This window comes from Harpegnathos saltator, unplaced genomic scaffold (genome assembly GCF_003227715.2).
Source record: "Harpegnathos saltator strain DR-91 unplaced genomic scaffold, Hsal_v8.6 scaffold573, whole genome shotgun sequence".
Taxonomy (NCBI): Eukaryota; Metazoa; Arthropoda; class Insecta; order Hymenoptera; family Formicidae; genus Harpegnathos; species Harpegnathos saltator.
Window position 1 is genome coordinate 774,258 of NW_020230397.1, and position 27,007 is coordinate 801,264.

The 27,007-nt window shown below is 32.8% G+C and overlaps 1 protein-coding gene across 2 annotated transcripts in view; it reads left to right on the forward strand.

The window, feature by feature from the left end:
- Positions 1 to 27,007, forward strand: part of LOC105184456 (serine/threonine-protein kinase 17B) — a 268,682-nt gene that overhangs the window by 237,542 nt on the left and 4,133 nt on the right. For both annotated transcript variants that reach the window (XM_019841999.2, XM_025303753.1), the window contains exons 4-5: positions 17,391 to 17,517; positions 21,727 to 21,955. In XM_019841999.2, coding sequence (XP_019697558.1) covers positions 17,391 to 17,517; positions 21,727 to 21,955 — 356 coding nt within the window. The remainder of the gene's footprint in view (positions 1 to 17,390; positions 17,518 to 21,726; positions 21,956 to 27,007) is intronic.

Consider the following 27,007-nt stretch of genomic DNA (forward strand, 5'->3'; position numbering starts at 1 on the left):
GACGAGAAATTAATTGATAACAAGCGGTGTATAAATCTGGACCGCATGTCTATATTCCTCGTTATTAAAAAAAATAAGTCGAAGCCATTTTTAATAAGATCGTGCCTATAAAGTTAGCTCCACAGTATCGGATATGTTTCATTAATATCCGAATAACCGTGGTATTTTACAAAATGGTAGATACTTTTTTTATTCAGTTTAACGAGTTCTATCTGTGACACGAGCGCTGGTACACCTAAATCCGGACACCCTGTATATACATGTACGTACAGTATGCGTGCACGCATGTCTGTCGATTAGTCGAGCGAGCTTCCGAATGAAATGTAGTTCTTGGTAAGAGTTCGCTATGAGGTTAACGAGAGAGACAAGATTCATTGATGATCGCACGCGCACACGCGCTCCCTCGGGGTCGTCTCTTTTCCTTGGAAAATCCAATGGAAAATGATAGGACGTCGGATGTCCGATTCGCTTTAATAAAGTAATTTGCATTGACTGTCCGAGGCGGGACAATAGCTAATTTGTAGATATGTACATCTCGTTAACTATTTATCGGAAGAAAAAGTGATAATAGACTTTCTTATTCTATTTGCTCTCAAGAATATATTGTTACAATAAAGCCCTGACTTCTGTTAATTTGATGATTTTAAAATTTCCAAAAGTCGACAAGTTAACAAAAGTTAAGGTACTGTCGTAATAATATATTCTTAAAACCAAATAGAGTAAAAAAGTCTAGTACCGTTTTTTCTCCCGACAAATAGCTACTGAGATATCGTAAGCTAATTCTTGAAAAAGTTACTAAATTTTCCTTAGATATCATAAAAAATAGACAAATAAAAAAATGTTTCAGACAAAAGTTGTTCAAATTAATTGGTAGAAAAAGATGATATAATAAAAAATTAGGATTTCTACTCAAGAAAAGTAATGATCAGTGAATATCTCGAAAGTAGCGCCATTTGTAAACAAAATGATATAGTTGTTTTATGTCTCCTTTGAAACCATATAACTTTTGTCTAAACCATTTTTTTCTAAAATGCTTAGTTTTTCGCCGTGCCGGTACTTTTTATATATCCTATATAATTACGACGAATTTCTGATTAATGATTCGCGCTTTACTGTGAAGAGGCCGATTGATCGAGGAGTTAATTATTTAGAATAATAAATCGATGCGCCTCTCAATGAGTTTAGTCGAGCAAATAATGATCTAATATTTGAATATTTGTTCGTAATGTAACGAAATGATATTCGTAAAATTTAAAAAATTTTTCTGTCCGCGATTGCTGCAATGTAAATTAACAACGAGTGGATTCTTTTGTAGCGAACATAATGAGCGCTGCGAGTTCTTAGACGTACGCTTAACATACTTTATTAACATAACCTGGAGATAAAGCGTGGCGATTTATGTTATCAAGCAACGTTATCAATTATTATCATGCATTGCGTATGTTTCTGTTTACTCATGCGACGGCCATAGTGCAAATCTTAAAATTTTTTAACATCTACCCTTTAGAAGCGTATTAATAGTCTTTCTACTTGCAGTGCCGTTGGTATAAGTAAGGTATTATTAATGTATAAAGGTATAATTAATTGATTAATAAATCTTATTTATTTAGCAATTCATTAATGTAGTTAGTAGAAAATAGAGAGCACAAAGAGAATTTTCTTCTTCTCTATAATAGTTCATGCTTATTATCTATATTTCTTCGTGATTGATTTCGATGTTTCTTTCTGTATGGAATTACATTGCAAAGATGACATTTGTATTTGTATAAATAACTGCCCTCTTTGTAAAGTGATCTTAAATTGCGGAAAGTTTTCATCATATATAATATGTTCTGTGGGAAGCGAGGGTGATTTTTCGAATAATCTTCGAGAAGGCGAGAACGAACGTGCGGAGAAGCCAGTAAATGCTGGTATAGCTTGATGCTATTTAGTCGGCGGATTTATGAGGATCTGTCTCGCACTCATTGAAACTTCCGGCGAAAAGGGGGAAGGCTGACGCTCCGTTCCATGCTACGCGTGCGAAACTCTTGCATATATGTATATGTATACGTGTTTCTTCTCAGTATATTAGGTATGCGATAAGGTCCGGGCATTCGAGAAAAGAAATGAAAAGACTATTTCCGCGGTCATCGTTCTACGGAAGGACTATTTTATTGGCTCACGCGCGATCATATATAAACATTTTTTGTGTTCTTATTGGAATCGAGTCTAATTTCCCCAAAAAATTGTTATTGGAGAACCTAAATAGAAGAGCTATAGGCATTGTAGACTACTTCAATTAGTGACGTCACACAATGTCGTCTATGTCACGGTAGAAGTATTATAATAAAAAATTAAGTATTAATTGATTGAACATTAAATAGATATATTAATTAAAAGTTAAATATACATTAAGTAAAATATTTAAAATTAAATATAAAGTTAAATAAAAGCCAATGATTGTTTTAATTTTTCCATGACGAATTCCAGAACAACGGCTTTTGTTTTTATACATTCAACAGTGTTATAAACACTATTATTGTAAAATACAGAAGTTTTAATAAATTATTACAAAAAATATCATAATATTTGTAACTAGTAATTTGTATTTAAAAATATTACAATATTTATAAAATTTATTCCAATAATTTGATTATAAAGAAGAATCTAGTGTGCGAAAAATAATGGAAAAATATACATTATGTTTTAACATATGAAGAATATTCAGTAAAATTTTCAGCCTTAAATACTTTCCAAGAAATTAAATTTCTTTAGATCGTTTTTCCAGCTTTATTTGTTTATAAATAATTAAAAATATACAATCGAATATAAAAACCACGGAAATATGTAAAGTAAGTATTAATCATCATTTCATCAAGTAAGTATTAATCAAGTAAGTATTAATCATTAATTATCAGAAAAATGTGAAATTATACTTATTTTCATTAAATTATAAATAATATATCGTAAAAATAAAAGAGAAAAAGATGATAAATATACTAATTTAATATACTTAATTTATTTATATTGCCACACAAAAGGTTAAACGTGACGATGGCGCATGAACACTTCTGGAAAACGGCAAGCACACTTTACCAAACGGTTCAATTATACGTTAGTAGCCATGTTAGAGAACATTTTCCATCAATATTTTTTTTCGAGACACACTTTTCTCGTTTATACGGTGCGAGATGAAGTCCATAGCTTCCTATAGTATGATTATGACGTTGCATCTCTTGCAGCTGACATTGCGCAGCTCTGTTATCATTCACCTTGCAACACCGCTCCACCGACTAACGAATCGGCAGCTTCCGGTAACGTTAAAACTGATAAAATATCACTTTGCTTGGTTATTGAAAATATCTGATGTCGCGTTATTTTCTTTGGTCGTGCATTTGCTAATTTTTGTTTTGGCTTTCAGAGCTACTCAAATCTTGAATCTTCTCGTTTTTTTCTGCGAGTTTTTAATCTGCTGCGTTTTCCTTTCTACTAAGTAAATGCTGCGCGAATGAGTCATATTGTACACGACATGCCATGTCTTGAACTGAACGACATTTTGATCATCTCTAGCAAGTCCTTCTTTCAAAACGAATTTCCGGGTCGCAAAAATAATAGCTTATATATACGGGATATACAGGATGTCCCACATAAAATGTGACAACCCAAAAACTCTAAAAATATTTGTCGTATCGAAAAATTGTTCATGACAAAGTTTTATGTATTTGAAAAGTCTTTCTAACTATATAAATAAAAGTCCGCCCCCGCTCTCCTCTGAAAGAGGATGGGAGATAACTTCTACTAAACTAGTTTTTTAAACTAATTAAAACTAAACTATTTAAAATTAGTTTTTAAATGAGACTTCCTATAAAATGTTATATATTTAGATTCTACGGGAAGAAATAAGTAAATTTTATTTGGAACATTTCTTTAAAAAATACTTCTATCAAAAGTTATAAGCATTTAAATTTTATAGTAAAGTACATTCAAACTAAAGTGATAAAATCATAAATTAAATAAAAGATTTCATAATTTTTTATGTTTTTTACTTTATTAAATATTCGAACTGTTGACCACTCACATTTAAACACTTATTAATTTGTTTTACAAAATATGGTTTTGCAGTGATAGATAAAGACAGCATGATCAATGAACGAATAGGAAACGGTTTAATAATTTGCGATATTGCGAAGTGTGCAATTGTCGTACGTCAACGAGGTTATGTCTGCGAGTCAAATACGATAGCCAATATTGCAGAGATTAAAGACAGTGAGAGGCTAGCGACTGCAAAAAATAAGCGGATAGATTCTTAAGAAATACTATGCTTTACTGAAAAGCGGCAGGATGGAGCAAAATATCGTGTTGGAGAGACAGTTTAGGCCTATTTTCAAAGCCTTGAAACTGATAGTGGAAAATATTGCTGATGTGGAAATCGATTTGAAAGCTAAAGCCACTCATGAGTACCCAGCAAACATCAAGTGACAGTTACATAACTGTTAACTATAATTTCTTCCCATTCACGACAATGTAATCTTTACATAACACGCGTGTTATATTGCATTTATATTGTTGAGTGGGAAATTATGGTTAACAGTTATATTGTTATTATTTGGCGTTTGCTAGCTATGAGCGTCGAAATAATAGGTGAAGCATCAATACTCGGAGGAAAAAGGAAAGCGTGAAAGAGAAGACAATATGTGGGACAAGTATCGGTTATTTCGTCGAATCATTCTGCTGTATCCTCTACACCGATCCAATCAAAGTGGACACGATTACTGGACGTTTCTACGAGAGACACTATTGGAAACAATTTAAGATGAGTAACTGTACAATATATCATTTGAGTTGGTCAATATCCTGCCTACTGATGTTTCCGAGACCACGGACGAATTGCTCGCTATATTAGTTAGATATCAGTTAGAAATGTTCGAAGGAAAACGAACGCGATCATTTTAGTTTTCAAAGGGATAAAAATATATTTGATACTGAGTGGCAAAAATATCGCCATAGACAGCGTTTATGCTCAACTATGATGAAATGATGCTTGGTGATAAATGTTTTGACGTTGACAGGAATGATGATATAGTTATAAACGAAATAAGAGATACGTAGGAACTTCGGGAGTTTATATTTATGAAAATCCTTAACGATATCGAAGCCGATAAAGAAAAGTACAAAAACATACTATTGGTGGCAAATACTCACAGATGCAGCCGCAATCTTTGAATCCAGTACTTAGTAACTAGGGATACATGTATGAGCATGTAATAGTTTCCTTACTATCCAACAATAAGGAAACAATAAATTTGTGTGTTAAACAATAAGACGACCGAGAAAAGTTTGTTCGTATTGCGAGCTACGATGGATTAAACGACAACGAGATCTTGCTCTTTCTTTCTTTCTCTCTTTTTCTCTCTCTTTCTCTCTCTCTCTCTCTCTCTCTCTCTTTCTCGCTCTCCCTCTCTCTCAATATTGGCTTCAGACGCCTGTTAAGGCGAATTTTCCAACACCATTGTACGATAAACTAGAGTACAAATGTAGAATGTAAAGATGTTAGAGTAAAAACAGGGACAACGTGGACGCTGTTCCAACTATCAAAAACAATACGTAGTATTGCTGTTGCGAAAACTGCATCTGAAAGCCACAAAGGTCAACAAAAGATTTTGATTACGACAATGAGATTCGCTACGTGCGTTGGAATGATCCCAACGAGTTGCTGGATCGTCTGCGATTGCTGGAGGCTTCGCGTCGAGCTGGCAACAACGCTCATGACAACGAAATTCTGTTTATCATTGGGGAACTTTGCGAAGCCGGGCTTCTTACTAAATTAAAACGCACATCATATTGATGTCAGTCAGTGTTTGTCTATGCCGATATGACGATTAATAAATTTGGATTTTTGTTCGATGGAACGAGAATGACGATAGAGCATTACAAATAAAATGGATCTCTTTAAAAAAGTTACCAAATTTTCCTTAAATATCTCAAAAAATATTAGGCAAATAAAAAATGTTTTAGATAAAAGTTGTTCAAATTAATTGGTAGAAAAAGATGATATAATAAAAACTGGGATTTTCATTTAAGAAAAGTAATGATCAGTGAATATTTCGAAAGTGGCGCCACCTGTAAATAAAATGATATAATTGTTTTATGTCTCCATTGAAACCATTCAACTTTTGTTCTGAAACGTTTCTTAGTATCTTTCATATTTTTCGAATTTTTTGCCTGGCTCATTTCAAATGGGACACCTGTATATTTTAACTCAATTTAATTTAATACGTATGGGACATTCAGTATATTTTAACTCAATTTAATTTAATACATATGTTTCAATCTAAATTAAACTAATACATATGTCTTTTAACCTAATATAACCTGTCTGTACAATTGTCTTTTAACTTAATATAAATTCACCACTTTATACAGGGTGTCCGGAATGTGATCATTAATATTTTGTGTACTGATAGAACTCGTTAAAACAATTAAAAAAGTCCTGTGCCATTTTACAATTTTTTCAATATTTATTCTGTAATTAATTAAAATGTGTAAACGAATGAGCGCACGAGAAAGCGACAGGACGGGCTCTGTGTATAAGAAGATGGCTTACCTCGCGCGGCGAAAGGCAACTATAAGCGACAAGAGGCATGCGCGCGCGACGAGGAGCGAACGAGCGCGAACGACGAGCGAGCGAGCGCAGCGCGACAAGAGGCGGCCGCCCAGCACTCTCTACGCGCTCATTGGCTCACATGTTTCAATTAATAACTCGATAACTATTGCCAATTTGACATTACGGTACATGACTTTTCTTCTCGGCTACACCCAATCTACCAGTACACAAAATATTAATGATCACATTCCGGACACCCTGTATATGTATTACAATGGTATCTTGTAATGTCTTTATGATAACGTTAGTGACGTCATGATATGATGACGTTAGTGAAACGATATAATATTTGTATGGACTTAGAGCGATTTTTGTTTCGGACACTATATAGCTTCATACAGTTTGGACCTTGTACACGACTAACGGCTTTTTTCTGCTTTGTCCTTTAGACACTACGTGTAGTCGTCGAAAGTTATGGTCCTAGCTACGACATTGCTCTTGACATCTTTCGCCTTTTTAGTGTCTCTCTTATCGTCTGCCTTCAACGCGTACATTTTCGCTCTGAGTCCGACGGATTTCGTTATGTCGTTTCATTGTTTTCATCTTTCATTAGCCATTGAACCTTCTTGTTCGTTAACGGTGTGTCTTATGCATTGCCAACAGGATAATCGCTCGAGTCAACATATTGTGTTTTATAAAATCATAAACGTCGGCGCATTCGATATGGTAAATCACGCTATCCGTATCGGTGTATATAATTTTATAACTAGCGCAATATAGAGGAAACGTTCTCGTGATGAAATTCATATAAATAGACTTGGATATATTGTATGAATGTATATAACCACATAAATCGGATCGTTGAACTTTATATTGAATTTATATATTATAATTCTATGGCGACTAAATTTTCGAAAAATACATTTCTGTTATGAAAGTTAGGTTTAGTGATCATTGCCTCTAGACCTAACCGACCATTTCGTCAAAAGTGATTTCAAATTATTTTCCATGGTATTACTAAATATCATGTTATTTATCAATTTGTACGAATTTTTTTTTTAAATCGCTGGTTGCGCGTGTTTTAAATTGTATATTCAGTTTGATGTAGTCGCGGAGCCATCAATGATATATTGATTGCCAACATTTTTTAAATGATTTTTTTTAAATGATACTAGTAGAAGGTATATATCTTTCTAGTATGTTTGTTAAGTGGTCACTTCCTATAGTATGCTCTTAACATATTAGATTGTTAAGTTGAAAAGGATGGATATATTCTTGATAGTAAATAAAGTAAAAAAGTCTAATACTATTTTTTCTTACGACGAATAGTTAGCGAGATATCGTAAGTTAAATGTTGAAAATGTTACCAAGTTTTCTTTAAATATTTCAAAAAATATTAGTCAAATAAAAAAATGTTTCAGACAAAAGTTGTTACAATTAATTGGTAGAAAAAGAAGATATAATAAAAAATTGGGCTTTCTATTTTAAAAAATTAAGTTGACCTTCAACTGACCTTGAAAATGCCCTCTAAATAAAAAAACTGATAATACCATTCTCTTTCCCCTTCGAAATCATGAAAAACGTATTTTAGCTTTTTTTAATATCTTTCATAGTTTTCGAGATGTTTTAATGCGAAAGTTAAAATGGGACATCCTATATATACATATATATCTTATCATTATTATATGTAATGAAAGATATATATATCTCTTATTATATATATATTATTTATCTATTACTATATATATATATATATATATTTCATGATTAATAAATATACTTTGCGCCGTTACGTTATTCATTGAAATTTCACGAATCTAATATTGTTTCTTCGTATCGTTTATTTCTTAGATTCTTACGGTATATTTTAATTGATTGTCGGTCAATCGTCTAGTTTGCTTCGAAGCGACGAACAACTGGCTCGTGCTTCCGCTTATAACGAAAATAGATAAAGCGACCAGGTCGTCCACCTTTCTTGAAATTTTTCGCTTCTAATTGCCGTTTGCTCACGTACGGGACGGCACGTAATGTCACACATTTTTAAGCGGATCAGCGGGTTAATTAGCTGCACTCATTGATACGTCTAACAAGCGCGAAATGCGGATTAACCGCCCCCGTTCTTGACGTTACTGAACCCCTCTTCCTTCCATCATGCGCATGTACACACTTGTCTTGTGCGTTGGAAAAAAAAAGAGAACATTGTTTTCAACGGAAGACGTACCGTTATTCCGCAGATGGTTTCTTACGTTTCTCGCGTGGAGACAATGTACGAATGCATTGAAATGGTCTGATTTTGATTTATACGGGTTCAGAACAATACAGTCAACTTTCAGACTGCCAGTGCGTATTTCAAAAATGCTGAATGTAGAGACCGAGCGCGTCTAGAAGTATAATGATCAATAACCAGCACTGATCGTAAATTAATCGATTAAAAGTGGCAAGAATCTATGTTCGTATTTGCACGTAATTTGCATTTCGCATACATCAAGGCGTCGACTATGTCCTTGTCTTTAAATATACGCAGATAATATACATAACGTTGCGCAAACGTGTTGAAATTATGATTTTTATGGCGCTATAATATTAAAATGTACTGTATCGTATATAGTATGATTAAAAACTAACTATTAAAAATTAAAATAATATTTATTATTAAATAAAATATCTCTTTTCAATACTGAGATGCCATAACAATCATAATTTCAACACATTTTCTTCACAGCAATCAGTTTTATTCGTTTACCATTTTACAATTCCTTAGAAATGTTACAATTTTTGTCTGACAATATTTTTCGAATAATGTATGTTGCTTTTAATATTTTAGCTAGCTATACTTTATATCTCACCCTTCTCACATTCTTTCTTCCTCTCTCTCTCTCTCTCTCTCTTACATACTTTATATATATATATATACTCAGATATAAAAAAAACATATGCGTTATTATGTATATAAATCGATGATAACCAGCGATATACAATATATAAATGCACAAAAGTCTGAAGATTCTTGGGTACTTCTTTTGACGTCATCTTAATTATGACATTAGAAGCAAAAAAATAACACGCTGAAAATTTTTGCATGCCATTTTCAAATAAAAAAATATTTGTACGAAATGATCCTTCATATCGCGATGAATACCTAGAAATATTAAATATTATATTCATTATAATATATCAAAGAGACTTAAATAATTAGTGTGTTGGAGGAGAAACGGCACAGCGTGTGTATTCACAAAAAAATGTCATATTATGAAAAAAATTTTTTTCAGAGTTTTCAGGAGTTGAGGACAGTTTTGGATAGCATTCTAAGAGTTCTAAAAGAAATCATAATGGTCGAAAGCGATCCGATCAACCATTTAGAACTTATTCCACCTTAAAGATCCGGCGAGCGAAATTTGACTAAGTCCTGAGCGAAATTTTTTTTTAAAGTTCTCAGGAGCAGTTCTGAGGGCAGTTTTGGATAGCATTCTAAGAGTTCTAAAAGAAATTATAATGGTCGAAAGCGATCCGACCAGTAATTAAAAAGTTATTTGACGTCAAACGTCTGTACGGTAATACTGTTAGTAATTATTTTTTAAACAATTCTGTGAATTTAATTTTTTTCTTATATCAGGAACTCTAGAACTCATCGAAAGAAATCAGATAGACCATTCAGAAGTATTCGAGCTTGATGTTCAATTTTTCGAAATTTTTAATTTTTTGGAAAAAAATCAAAAATTTCGAAAAATTGAACATCAAGCTCGATTAATTAGTCTTTACTTATTTGTTTAACATTTACTGTCTAGTAAAGCCCAAATGGTAAAAAATAATTTCTAACTAGTTTCTAACATGTGATAACAGTTTTTCTCGGAGACGTTTCTACTCAGATTATAATGGGTGAAGTCACGTCGAAATCGGGAACGCGAAAAATGCGTAAGAATTATATCTTGCAAGATTCGAAGTAAAAATTTATTGAGTCAGGGGTTGCGCGCTGCGAAAGGACGCGGAGGGAACAAAAGTGGACAGCTCGCGCACTCGGCTCGTTCGAGCATCCAGTTTGTGTGTTACGTTTCGTTAAACCGAGTTACGAGTCGTACGTGACTGGGTTCCGTCATGAGTTGCTCGACGAATAATGCGATTCAGAAGCGACTGCACGACTCCCGTGCCGAGGTCACGGCTCACTCTTTTTTGTGTCGCATTTCTTCTTCTTTCGAAACTTCCACTAGCGAGGATACTTTGGCTGTGACTCGACATTGTCCCGATTTCTCAATCGTTTTTTGATGGTCACGACTGCTTGAGGTCTTTTACTATGAAGAATATAACCTCATCGTTTGTTTTATTTATTTTTTAGGCCTCTTTTTCGGACGTGTGTATTAGGATATTTGTTTTACATTGTATCAGGCTGGCAAGGAAGTTATGTTGTTTTTCTTCTATGTAAATGAAAAGCGATTTTTGCATACAAAGCAAAAACTTTATTCTATAATATATTGTCCGTTTAATTCAGACATTTATGACATTTTCTGTTTGGTAGCTTCATGATTCGGGCCTCAGAATTTCTGGTCCTTATCGATGATAAACTGATCCAAGTGCCGTTTGGTAGCCTCATCAAAATGAAATTTTTTCCCTCCAGGGAATTTTGCAAGGAACGAAATAAATGGTAATCTGATGGTATAAGATCAAGCGAATATGATGGGTGTGATCACACATCTCACCCAAGCTGCAACAATTTCTGACGGGAGACCAACGATGTATGTGGTCTAGCGTTGTCATGATGAAAGACAACAATTTACTTTGCGATCCCACCAGTTCTGGGCACTTCTTCTCAATTGCTTCGTGTAATTTGTCTAATTGACGACAATACAATTCCGAATCGATTATTTGGTTATATTAACAGTTCAAAAAGCACAGTACACTTGTAATCCCATCAAATAGATAGCAAAATCTTTCTTTGGTTAATGTCTGTTTTAGAAGTGTTTTGTGGCGGCTCGTCATATTTGCTCCACGATCTTTTTCGTTCCACATTGTCATAAATAATCCATTTTTCATCGCTAGTTAATATTCGTTTCAAAAACGAATCGTTTTGCTCACGTTTCAGAAGACAATCGCTGATATTGATGCGTTTGGTGAGATTAATTTTTTGAGCTTGTGTGGAACCCAAATATCGAGTTTGTTGACGTATCCACGTTGTTTCAAATGGTTTTCAATGCTCGTACGTGATAGGTTTAGCTTTTCAGTGATCTTTCGTATCGCACAATAGCGGTTGGATTCAAGCAATGCTTTTATTTTATCGTTAATCAACCTTAATTGGCCGACCTGACCGTGGCGCATCTTTCATAGAAAAATCTCCTGAACGAAAACGAGCAAGCTAACACTGACACTGGCATTCTGTTAAGGATTCCTCACCATATTCAGCACGTAACTTCTAATAGACTTGCAGAGCGTTCTTTCCTTTTTGGAAGTAAGAAAGTAAAATATGGTGGAAATGCTCGTTTTGATTTTCCATTTTAACCCAATGTCAAACAAACAATTCCTTAACGAATTATGCATTTCTTTTTTTTAAAGAAAGCTTGAAATGTTAGCTGTTAAATGATATAAAGATTATAGGATTTGAAGTGAAGTTAGCTGCGTTTAATGACAAGTAAAGCCATCTATCCGTGAAAAGCTACTTATTTTATTGCCAACCTGATATTTCTGCAAAAACCTGTTATTTCTGCCATATTTCTTTCTCTTCTCTTATGCAAATTAGACTTTATAGAAGTATTCTCGTAAAGTTATTCTTATTATCTTAAATGTAAAAGTTACGGTGGAACTCACGTGAAATCAGCATATAATCAATAGATATCGTAAGTTCATGACATCTGGGTAGTGGTAATTGGCAGGTTCTCATTACACGCATCTGCTTCGTTCTTCTCGTCCTGTTACGCACACGCGCTTGTATCACGCGATTACGAGATCCCGCGTTCCGTAGCTCTGGATAATTGAAACGCCGAATAATTCGGAATCTAAAAAGTTGCTGTTAATCAAAACTCGGCCGCGTTTCCTTTCAACGTACGCGCGACCGAACGCCTAATAGCGCAGTTCGCAGCGTAGGAACCAATTCGGGATTACGCCTCGAGTCCAGGAAGTCGTTCAATAAGGAACAAAGACATTTCCATAATTAACCATTACGGGGCTCATACGTCAGCTTGCTCGGGTTTCTCGAACGTATCTTGCTCCCGCTGTGCTCGCGCGATTGGCGTGGGCGAGCCGATCGATTACAACGAAAATTGTTGCCAGCTGCATTTCGTATGCATCGCCTACCGCAATCTCCGCCTTTGCGATTCGTGAGGCTCCGTGTTATCGATCATGCGTGAAAATTTCGCTTCACGAGTTACGGGTGTTATTTAAATTTAGCGACGGCGAGTTGATTGCGTTCACTTTTTTTTTTTATATCAGAGCGAGAGCGGTTGGGCAACGTGAATCACATTTTCTCGCGCTCGCTCGTCAAGAATGGTGTCATCGATCATGCAAATTTCGCGTCACCTGCGATAAGGATAATAACCTTATTTGAATTTAATGTTAAGTCTTCAATCTTCATGACTACGTCGCGGATTCTTAATATGCTGGACGCACACGATCTGTGTCGCTCGACGACGTGTGTTGTTGCCCTCGTAATGTACAATCTGCTGTAGAAAATTATGTTAATATCAATTGTGGACCAATTCGCGTGATCATCAATTATGAATTTTTATTATCCTGATAGAAATCTATCTACGCAGTTTGCATGTATATACACCCAATTACTGTCTAATATTAATATACTCTTATTAGTTGCAAAAATATTGTGTGGGAACTTGATGAGAACTTGATAAAATTTTACTTATGTCAGGGACTAATATGAGTACCGCGGACCGATTCTTTCCAAGGTGTAGTGTTAGTAATATTAATTCAATCTTATGTGTGCATGTATTATAATCCTTTAAAAAGAAAATCAATAGAATTAACCTATAATTAACTATAATTAAATCATCTTTTTGGTCATGTTTTTCGTGAATATCAAATTATGTATCTAATGTTTGATCAATTATCTCTTTTTTATATTAGTTTATTTTATATTATATTGTTGTTACTTATTGTATAACCTATTTCTTATTTTTAATTATTTCCAATCAATTATATTATCTGCTGTACTTTATAAAAATTAATAATATTTTATTGCTCTTTTGATTCGTAAATATCAGATTATATATCTAATGTTCTTTTTTTAAAAATCCTACAAAGTATAATGGGAATATATGCAAATTTTAATGAAATACTTATGTGTGACTTTATCTAAATTTATCATTTCTATTGGACTTTTTAGTAATCAAATAAATAAAAATTGTCATAATAAATCTCAAACTTATATGATATATTGTTTCATGTAGCATGAGATCAATGAGAGCCATAACACAGAAAATTTTTTTCAGCTAACAAATATAAAAAACAAAATATTACTAGGGCAAACTTATCCATTTTATGAGCAACAGGCTTAATTATTAATCAATTACATAATTCACTGATCTTTATTCAGTAAATGGATTTAGATTTGATGTATTTTTTATGTGCAGTAACCGCAAGAAAAAATATTATATTTTCATTTTGAAATTCATAATTTTCATTTTGATTTTCATAATTTTTCAGTTTCATTAGACAAGAGTCAACGCAACTACTATCCAGTAACTACTCGAAAAAAAAATTATATTAGTTTCTTACTAGGAAAATATAATTTTTAACAGCTTATGTAACGCAAAATGTTTCGGTCATTATTCGGTTTTCTTCAATAGTTATTTTTAACTGAAATTTGATAATCAATCATAATTGTTTGTCAAATTTTTCTAAAAATAGCTAATAAATGAGATTGGAAAATGATCGAAACGTTTATAGTATTATAGTTGGCTTTTAAAAATAAGAATCAAACATAAAAAATAAGAATCGACTAAAAATTGATTAAAAACTTATAATTATCTAGTTTTATCGTTCATTACCAAAGGCTTGTTTTATCGAAACATGCATCGATCAAACTAAGTAGGATTTAATCAGTAATACTAGACAGATGTTGAATACATTTCGAGTGCGTTCGGGGAGCGTGCTACCAATAGCGACTACGCTAATAGCGTAGTCCCTAAATGCAGCCTTTATTTTATTCAAGTTCCTTCTTTTTTCTTCTTCTTCTTTCGTAGTTGACTGTTACCTGCCCGTCGTTTCTTTTTCCTTCTCTTTTTTGTCCTCACCGCTCCCTCACACTCTCTCTTCATCAGCACTCTCGCGAAGTCTCTTCAGTATTGTTCGATTCCGGGAGAAGAGAGGAGAACGGAGGTTAAGTGGAAAACGCGGTCGATACGTGGGCACGAGTTGCACCTAGGCCGCGGAACGACCTTTCTTATCGCGGTATCGTTTACATCGGCATTGCCTTGCGCGCGGTATGAACGTGACGCCTACACGCGCTTTCATCTTATTATAATGCGGATGCGTTTGTTTTGCTTCTTCGCCACCTGATCCGAACGTCGAAAGATATGAGTGTTAAGTACAGCGCGCAGTTTTCTTTTCATTTTCTACCTTCATTCTTCGATTCAATTAATTCTTTATCGTCGTCGCATTGTTAAGAATTGCTCACAGAGTGACAACTTTCGCAACTCTAGTTAATCTAATCGATCTCGATTTGACATTTTTTTAGAATTCCTTATTGTTGAAGACGCTTTAAAATGAGTTTAAACATTTGATATAGAGGAGAAGATGGTATTATAACTCCTGTAGGTATTATGGCCACTCAATATCTCTGATATCAGGTAGTGAATTCCAGTTATTACTTATGAAATAATTTGTTTAATAGCTCGCTGTTAGCGCAGTGACGTTAATATATCGATACACAATAACTAGCACTTTTTACAACACATTTTTATTTTCGAGCATCTCGAAATATTTTTCAAGGTATTTTCAATATATTTTAGCATTTAATTAGACATGCTTCCTTATTATTTCTAAACTCGAGCGTATTATCACACGAATATATGTACAATTGAGTATTTTGTTTGTCACTTGATATTTTATTTGGCTGTACGTCTTTCAACTTATGCAAAAAGTTAAATGGAACAGCATGACATTTTGCTAATATGATATAATCCAATAAGAATGCTGATAAATACTGTCCTTTTTTCGAGGTTTTTATATCGAAGTAATTATTTGATAAGTCAATTCTAATCTAGTCCACTGTTGCACTTATGTTTGCACTATATTACTGTCTTTCTGGCAAATTGTATTTCCTAACAAGTAAGTCAATATCCATATTAAAAATTCTCAGTTATATTCATTATTATTCCCCTCCTAAGAGTTTAATTTGAATAAATATATAATTTTGTAACTAAACACTCTGTGTTGTTTTAAACAAAATCAATTTTTTGTATCAGTTTCAGTGGGATCAGTTTCACATTACCCACATTTCTATTTTTTCGCTGACCCATTATGCTATGTTGCCACATTTTTATAAATAACATAAGTAATAAACTAAATAAATTATATAAATTTGAGTATAATCTTTATAATAATTTCTATAATAATAATAATAATAATTTTTATAATCGACTAAACAACACTGTGACAAATGTAATCATTCAGTTCTCACTTTAAAATATTGATTATTGACAAAATTATTGTATATAAATGAATGAAAGGGGAGGCATAATACCACCTTCTCCTCTACTTTCGTCAGTATCGGCTTTTTTATGTTTGTGTATAAAATATTGTTTTTAATATGTAATTTATCTTATTTTAAATTGGTGCAATATTCTAATATTACTATTTTTCAAAAATTATTAGCACTTAACTTCCTGACATCATTTCTTTTTTTAAATATAAGTTTAAATAGTGAACACGATGGCATCCGAAAAGTTGTGTTTGAAGTACTGCTTTCTTTTCGCATTTCAATTAAAAACGAACGTTACTGAAGTCGTGAAAATTATTTGTCCTGTTTTGAATTGTGATGTATAAAAAGCAGACGTTTTGTAATAGAGATTTCGACTATTTGAATCGAGAACGTCCTGTCTAATAAAAAAAAATTTGAAGACTAAGAACTTCGACAGCTATTAAATTAATCCTTAAATATTAGGATGGGTGAAAATTCACCCGATGATATTTTTTACTAGATAAAAATAAATTTAATTACATAAATCAAAGTTAATGTATATTTTTTGTATTTTTAAAGGAAGGATTTATAATGTTCATAAATATTTTAGACCATTTATGTTCAAGTAAAAAAAGTATTTTTTTATAGTGAAAGGCCATTATTTTTCCTTTAGAAAATTGTATATATGATTTAAAACTGTTTTATACATTGCTACAAATTTTTACCAAATTTATAGTTCATTTGCGTTGTGGCGCCGAAATTCCTCGAATTAAGCTATGAAATAGCCAGGACTTTTTGTCCGTGTTTAACGGTGACTAAAAAATACCGGGCGAGCGACCGACTGAAGAAAAGCCGCGAGAGCGTCCGCTGAAAGAAAAGTTTTCTTTTCTTCATATTGTTATAACAAATCGGCATATCAGAGGTACGCCACCATATGTTTCTTTTTTCCATGCATTTTTATGAACTCAAGGCTTCATAAAAAATAGTCTTTAAATTACTTCTTAAATGATTATTCTTCAGTAGTCTTTAATGGTCTTCAAATTATGTGAAAACGAAATTATACAAATGATTAACTGAATTATGGTGTACATGTCGTGTAGTAAATACAAGGAAAGAGTCATATGCCTCGATCTCATGTAATAATAGTAATAAGCTGGATTTCTTTAAATTGCTCCTTTAATGTTTCAGCCACAGAATTTGGTACTTACTGGGGAATTCCCGGATTGCGACGTGAAGTTGTGTGACTTCGGTATATCGCGATACATTAGTCACGGAGCAGACATACGAGAGATCTTGGGCACACCCGATTATGTTGGTGAGTATTTACTTTTTACGATCGTTGTTCATTTCAAGACACATTGAAAAGAAATTCTCATCGCAACTTTTTCGTCGCTATACAAGATGTTGGGTAGATAGTTTAAAGGCAGTTTATAAGGTAAATTTGCAGGATAGTCATTACTCGTGTGCAGATAGAATACTTCAAATTGAACAAAAGATTTGCAATCGTTTTCCAACCAACTATGTAAAATTTCAAGATGTTAATGAAAAAAGATTGGCAGCCTAATGTGTATGATACGATGGGGCGAGCTCTGTAAGCTCGTCTTACCGTATCTTACTATGATAATATTATTGAAAGATAATGTAGATAATATAATTGAAAATGGCTGAGACTTGCGGTTGTCGCTTACAAAGAAATCGCACGAGGTATGATTGGATTAGCTCAAATATGGTAATCGAAAAATATTGCGTCCATGTTTTATTGTTTACGTAGACTTTCTATAGTTTTCAAATTATTAAACATTAAGATTGGGAGACCTACTGTTGAATAAATCAAGTAGAATACAACGGTGAACATTAAGGGCTTCGATAACAGAAGATTTAGTCGATTACTGTCAGATTAATGGTTCAAGATCGAGCTTTTGTACCTTTTATAATTTTTGTTTTTTTTTCTTATGTTCGACTGGTGTATTAATGTAAATCTAAAAAGTATACACAAATCTTTTTATGTGAAATATATTTATTACACACATATATATATAGGGTGTCCCATTTTAAAGGACCCACTCAAATATCTCAGAAATATTGCGTTAAATCGAAAAATGTTTAAGACAAAAGTTGTTTAACTTGAAGGGGGACATAGGACAGCGATAGCATTTTGTTTATAGATGGCTCCATTTTCGAAATATTTACTGATTATCAATTTTCTTAAATAGAAATCCGAATTTTTTATTACATCATGTTTTTCTACCAATTAATTTGAACAACTTTTGTCTGAAACATTTTTTTATTTGCTTAATATATTTTGAGATATTTAAGGAAAACTTGGTAACTTTTCCAACATTTACCTTACGATATCTCGCTAATTATTTGTCGAAAGAAAAAATAGTATTAGACTTTTTTACTTTATTTACTATCAAGAATATGCTACTATAATAGTGCCCTAACTTTTATTAATTTAATAACTTTGAAATTTCCAAAGGTCGATAAGTTTTTGATCTGACTCGTGTTACAAAGAGACAAGGTTCGTTCAGTACTGCGTACTTCCATTAGAGGAAACAGGCGTGTTGCATAATCGGACAGAACAAGCCACTTCGCGGCTAGGACCGGCTGCGCAATCTGATCGTTCGCTCGAGCCCTTTTACGATTCTCGCGATTACCATAGCAATTACGTCCCGCTACCGCCTAACGGTCTTGTATCGAATGGACATAGGTTAGGTAATATCGAGTCACGAGAGAATCCCTTTACGGTGAAAAACGAAAACTCTCGTCTCACGTTCGAGTGACCTGCGGTTTTCAGGAGGGGCTGGTGCGAGGTCGTCTAACTTGAAGTAGCTCAGAAAAAAACGTAATTCCGAGAACCGTTCATGCGCAGAATTAGTCGAAAGATGATTTTCAAATAAATGTCATAATGTTGACAGCGAAAATAAGGACAGGATTATAATTTGATGAAAAAGCGTCTCGTTCGTTTGTTTTTCATTATGAATCTTAATTGATTAATTAGCGCGTTGAGACTTTGACATCATTAGCGAGACCATAAAAATTAAAATTAGCGAGACCATTTGTGCAGCAAAATAATTCTGCTGATTTTCATGTATCAATTAAGTTGAGGCATAAGCAAGAGAAACATCGGATTTCTCTTATCCGATTCTCAGAGTTGTCATGTTTTAAATTTCTCCTTTAAAACAAATATTTTAAACATGTCCTAAACATTCGACAATTTTAAACATGTTTTTCTTAAAACGTACGCTTTTTTTTAAATGTATGTTTTTAACGCAAACGTGTTTTTTAAATGTTTAATATAAATTTTGGACATGAATTTATATATATATATATTGGTGATATATATTTATTTCACAAAATCTTTATTTTTTCATATGCTTGCACATTATATATTTATTACACTTAAATGTATACACTTTTACAGGATTAAAAAAAAATAATTATTATACGTACATTGCCAATCATTTTACGTTCAAACTATTAACTATTAAAAATCAAATACATATATGTTTTAAACATGTTTGAAACATGTTTTTTACGCTTATTTAAAATATATTGGAAACAAAAAACAATTTTTATCTTTTGCACTCGGAGCCATCTTACGCGTTACTTACTAACAGCTCAGCGACGCGGCACCTTCATACAAATATACAAACAGGAATCGCGTCATATTAAATAGTGTAATTTTAAAATCAAGTAATTTATTGTGACAATGATATTTGGTTTATATGAATCTTTAGACATTGAGGAACATATGACAAAAAGTCAAAATTTTATATCTTATATTTTTGTAACGTGTGGTAACGTTTGAAACAGTCACCGATATGCATTACAGATTCCTTGATGCATGTTGTACAATAGGAAGTAATTTGTTTTGCGTCTTTCACCTAGTTTTTCTATTTGAGCAAACAATGCAGTCCCGTTTTCTTCCTCCCACATTGAGAATATGTAATTTATCATGTATAATCACTAATAAAATCTTTATGTCCCCTAAAAAGGGACATCCGAATGATTTGCTAGACTTACGATGTCCCTTCAGAGGGGACATCCGAGTGCAAAGGGTTAAGCAAAAAAACATGATGTTTTGTTTTTTTATTTTAAACATATTTTTTAATGAGATCTCCTAATTTTTATGGATTTTGTATTGTATAGCATCAAAAAATATTACACACAAAATAATATAAAAATATTTTTTCTGTTATTATTGTACATGGATGAATTTGGCATTTGATGCTCTTTAATTTTTGTTCGTACAAAATTTTTAAATTTTATGAAAATAATGGGTGGCAGTAAATAAAAATTTGACAGTTTCGGAAAATGTTGGAATATATCCTTGCAAAAAATATAAAATTTTTATATAAAACATTTTCTTATATACCTTATATACATTCAAAGATATTTGAATCAAAAATAAAATTACAAATGAAAAAGGTCGTTAGTTTCGACGGATTATTTTAACTTTTACATCACTGAGAAAAAATATAAACCTAATATTTGTTGATACTCTACAATATATATCCAATATATATCCAAAGTCCATAAAAATTGATGAGAGTTAGTTCCAACGGCTCCCTTGTGAGAAAAACGCATAAGCCTATGCGGAAAAATTGCAAAACCGGCCGATATAAAGTGGCAGTTCCAGCGTGGTTAGCGTTATTATATGAGGGATAGCTGCGAGTCGTTATATGCGTATCGCAGTGATTATACGCGGAGCATTAATATGTATGTTCATGGTTACAATTATCCCGTTAAAGAATGCGCGACTCTTTGTAAAGTACCATGTTACGGTATAATGACTAACCGCGACGTAATAATGTGTGACCGAACAAAAATGGTGATACTTCTCTTGAATTTAATTGCTGCGACGTACCCTCGTATATTGTGGAGGTACTAAAATTTAAAGAGATGCTATATTTGGAAACATTATCGATAGAATATTGAGTTTTTCTTTACAAAGTTTACGTCGTATTGGTTAGATGGTCGAATAGAAATAGAAATAGGAATAGAAATTTTAAATTATTCTATACAATAAAAGATATAATCCAAAAACAAATTAGAGCATTGTACAATATGTGACGGAAACGATAACAAATTTGGAAGTTGATCTATTAGTTGATCTCGATCTGTTAATCAAATTAAAAATAAAATAAAAAATTAGCTTGATATAAAATTTCTGCACTTTGTACGCACCGAGTATAAGAAGTTTGTTCGCTTTTGCTCAAGGGAACATTTCAAAGAACATTATTATATCTTTACAACTGAATTTAGAAGTCTAAAAATACAAAAAAAGTTTGCAAAGACAATTATTATATACACGTTGTCAGAAAACAGTGTGGTATGTATTTATATGAGATCCATATACACGAGAAAATACGAAAAGCTTAAAGCATAACATAATAGTGTTAGAAAGAGAAGAAAAACAGAGTAAAAGAGTGAGAAAGGAAGAATTTATCCATTTCATTTATTTGATCGGAGAGCCTACCTATCCACTATAATTGTTTTGTCTCCTGTGTATATGTTCTAGCCCCGGAGGTTCTGAATTATGAGCCAATCAGTCTTGCGACCGATATGTGGTCCGTCGGTGTGCTACTCTATGTATTATTAACGGGATGCTCGCCATTCGGAGGCGACACTAAACAAGAAACTTTTTGCAACATTAGTCGATGCCGGCTGGACTTCCCGGATGATCTCTTTGAGGACGTATCCGAGGAGGCGCGCGATCTCATGCGCAAGCTCATGGTTAAGGATCCGATGTAAGTTATATAATTCTCTCTAACGAGCTTTATGCCTAACATCGATTATAAGCAATGTAACAAAATATAACAAAATGTAAGTAGATTGTTGCTTCAATATTTGTGGATAATATTAAATTAACAAGAAGATGGCAAGACATGTAAAATCGATATTTGAATGAGTCATATTTCACTCGAATAGGGGGATTGAGTACATAATTGAGTACATAAAAACCCTAAAAGGGTTTGCGTGCATGGGCCTTCGTTTGCGAGAAATTTGCAATTAAGAAAACAGCTACATATTAAGTGTAGTAACTTGGAATCAATAAGCATAAAGCGCGGTAGCTGCGGAAGCTAAGGCGCGCGCTAGTATTTTGTCGTCTACGTCCGAGGAGTGTTGGAGTCTTCACAGTGCCAACTTTTTCTTTTTTTATAATATTATGTATTACTATAACTATTATACACAATACTATAACTATTATACCTATTATACTATAATTACCTACTATTATACTATAACTATTATATAACTATAACTATAACACAATGCAATACTATAACTTTTATCAGAGTTGTAGTTGCTACTATTAATTTTTGTTCGATTGTTGAAGTCAAGTAGGTTAGTTTGTGGTCAATAAAAAGGATATGTGGCCGTATCACAAAATGGTTGAGTATTTGGATGGAGAATCACAAGAAAATGATGAAATAATAAATAAGATTATAAATATATAAAAATATTAAATTTTTAAGAGTATTTAAAAAGAAAATTATTGATATTTTTAAGTAAAATGAAAATGTGAACAATTTTCTTCTTTGAACTAAATAAGTACTTATTTATATTAAATCGTAAATTATTTGGACCAAACAATAAAATTATTTGAAAAGCTAATGAATAATATTTATTGATTGAAATATTAGTTTTTTTAGATTATTTCAATTATCAAATTTGTTTAGATGCAATAAAATTAATTAAAGAAATCTCTCTCTGTGTTGGAAGTGGCCAGACATTTATGACTTTTTGTGTATATTAGCTATGTGACGTAGAATTACCAGCTTAAATTAAGCAAAATAAATGTGCGTTGCTGTATTGTTTCCCGAAGTGAAAGATAAATTCGAATAGCTCATAATGCGGACATTATTTCAGCAAGTAGCGCCTAGAAATGAAATTTAGAAACGTACGTGTATGACTGGAAACCGACTTGCAGGAACGAGATTTATATTATTCGGCGATCATCGCGGGCTGCTTTGTTGCCACTTGTCTTCATGTACTCTGTTGATTTAAACGAAAGATTTTCATTCGTTACACGTCCATGCGATCGAGACGAATAACGTTCATCTATCCATTCGCCGTAATTTCTCTACCAAAGAATTCTTTCTCAGCCAAAGAATTTAATTCGTCGATTTCAGATGGCTCGTCTGGCGAGTCGAGTGTCGCACGAGGAGAATGACGAACATGAGGAAGAGGAGAAGAAGAAGTAGATATCGGCCGTGTTATCGGAGAATTCTTAGACCGGTGAAAATAATTCCTTCATAGAAGGCTGCGGTGACTTACCGAGAAGGTCCGGTCCTTACCTCGAAACGAAAGGAGATAGCTCGGAGTGCTTGAACACGCTTGTGCCCAGCGACTATATTGCTAAGTTATGTCAGTATATCGGTCGATTTCCCGGAACGAAAACAATCGCGTTACGTAGACGTATCATTGTAACGCGACATTCCGCGATGGCGCAATCAGGATGACGGCATCGACAATGATGACGATCCATTAAGTGTAGCGATTCCGAATTAGTAGGTCAGTGCAGGTTCGAGCTTTGAAATCTAATTACGCGCCGCTTCAAGGCGAGAGAAAATCATCGAGCGAGAACGGTAGTTTCGCGTTTGCGCGGGTTTGTGTTCGGTACGTTTAAGTCCTTGACTGACTGTGGCTATTGTGACTATTACATAGATCTTTAGGCTAACGAATCAAAAGACAGGGTTTTGCAAGGTTTTGCAAGAAAATACGCAAAGCGAGAAACGCGCGGTTGTGTACTTACATGACAATGGAGACAAAATCATCATAGTGCTGTAACAACTGGTCACATAAAATTCTGAGTGGACTCAATCGATCTTGCAGACAAAATTGTTTTCATTCTTGCCCTGCATGCTTTATGAACGAAGACATGAATCCTAATGTGAAGTCAGAAATCAAAAATTTTCTGTTCGGAAATGTCGTCACCAACAATGTGATGTCTTTACAATGTTCATCAAATAGTGCAATGGGATAGGCAATAAAAAAGATACATTTACGAACAATATAAGCTTGATTGTGTGAAACGTCATCTCTTACATATTTTTTCTTTTTTTGAAATTTGTGATTTTACGCGAGCTGATTCTTTAGAAATATTTATATAATTATCATACAATTATATATTTCTGCTTATCGACTATATTCATAATCAATGTTTAATAGCATATATTTTGTGGCAGAAATATTTAAAATTAACTAAATTATAAGTTTTTAATTTTTTAAATTTCTAACCTTATTCTTAATTATCTAGTTATTATATCAAACTATAGACAGTAGATATTTAGGATACATTTCATACATGCCAAGCATTTCTTGCTATTATATTATAACTAGGTTTGTTTATACGATCTGTGTGATTTTCAATTTTACACGTATATGTAAGTATAAGATAAAAAATCATAAAAGTAACTAACTGTGATGGTAAAGTTTACGTAATATTAGGAATGTGATTTAGTTTTGAGGGTTTCGCAAGAGATGGTACTAATGTCAGTTTTATCGAACATTCCAATCACAGCTATTGTTTCTTAATATTTTAATATTAATCCATCATATTTAGTCATTTACTGACTATAGACGCAATAAAAATCGTGTTAATACTACTTTAAAGATGGAGCTTCCTAAAGAGCATTTTTGACATGTGTTGCTTTTGTTTTTTAATCAGAAGACAACGGCGGCTGAAGATCATAGAATTCTGATAGAAACTTATGATGTTGCTTCATCAATTAAGATACGTGAATATTGATTTTGACAATTCAAAAGTGGTGATTTCAATGTTAATGACAAAAATCGCTTGGAACAATCAGAAAAGCTTGAAAATGCATATTTGCAAGCATTATTGGACGAAAATTCGGCATAATCCGCTTTAGAACTTGCCAAAGCATTAAATGTTGATGGTACAATAGTTATTAAATGTTTACATGATATGAGAAAGATTCACGAAGAAGGAAAATGGGTTCCACATGAATTATCAGAAAATGCCATTGCGAACTGATTGAACATTTGCGTTTTATTGATTGTCAGACGAAGAGTTTTTGAATGAAGATTTTTTTGTATCGTATTGTTACTGGGGATGAAAAATGGAGGTATTTATTTCGGTAATCCCAGAAATCCCAGAAATAGAGAAATGTAATGTTATCTATATTAGTAAATTACATGTTTTAGCACTAACATTAACTAGTATGTTCTCAAAACTTTTTTGATTAATATTGTTTCAATAAGCAATGGATGTCGACTAAAATTTTTTGAAAAATATACAGTAATATTTTTGACAACATATCTCAAGGACAAGGTAATTAGATCTGGATTCCTTATATGGTAACTATCATAAATTATCTAAATATAAAACAACTAGGAATCATTTTTTTTAACATATTGATAAGAGGTATCTAAAAAAAAAATAATGACGCATTATTACAAAGTGTTTGAATCATGATACGATAATACTTGCGCGCAGATATTATTCATTAAAAAGTGAATAGTAAATTTTTATTTTATTATTTTGTAAATCGTTATGTAAAATATCGTGATATTAATGAAATAAAATAAAATTTTGTGAATCACTATGTAAAATATCGTAATATTAATGAAATAAAATAAAATTAATCAATCAACGCGCGTGATACAGTCAGATGAGATCTATCCATCAAAGAAATAATCACCAAACGAATAATAACAATAAGAATTGAGTAGAATGTGAGAAGGAATTTTCAGTAATGACAGGAGACGAAGTTCATATCCATTTTTATTTTCTTTGTAATATCTATTGCACTTTTAACTACTGGTTCTAAATACTAAATTTTTGGAATGAACCAACAAACATTACAAAAATGACTACTGAATAAGTTGCTACAGTTATAATTAAATTTTATACAGTTATAATTAATTTAATACAATTATAATTAAATCTTTTGCAATTTTTAAAGAGAGGAACTTCACGCAGTTTTTCTTTTCTCAGGGCATTGATCAAATTCAAAATCAATCGTTCACTGCAAACATATTTTTTAAACTGTTTGGAGTGTTATCTTAATAAATATGAGTGAACAATTATTCGATTAAAATAAATTTATTTCTGTGATGGAATAGATTAGATCTACTTTCGAGCATAAGCGGCGCCAGAACTATTCATGTGCCATAGGTGGGCCAGCGTTTATATAAATGGGCCATATTTATTATATATTGTATATCATTTTATTATTCATTTTAATGTTTCTGATCGTTGCGCTTTGTCTCTGGAAGAAATTAACTATGAAGATAGAATTTAAAATTAATTGTAGAATTTTAATCATAAAAATAACTTTATATAAAAAAGCTGAATACTTGACAGAATAGGACAGCATAATTATGCTAAAATTTTCTAAAATTTTAGGGTGAGCCAGCGTATTTTTAGATGGGCGAAGGCTCACCCAGGCCCATCCTTGGCGTCGCCTATGCCTTCGAGTAAGAATAATTGTTTGGTGATTCAGCGAGTGCACGATTTGTTTTACATAAATAAAAAATTACTCGAAATCGTGTGTGGAGTGACTATCACTCTACTTGCCGAAAATAAATTGTTGTACCGAGAAACTCAAAGAGTACGACGAACGTTTCGACTGGATAGTTTGACTTGATTCCTCTTTCGGTGACGTGAAATTTCCGTTCATCTTAGAAATACATATTTCTGATTATTCGAATGTTGTCGCATTGACATTTTAAATTATTTTATTCGAATTCTACGAATTTTTGTTTCTTATGAATTATGTGTATCATATTTCGCTTGTTTTACGCCTGCTTCAACATCTCGCGGATTAGCC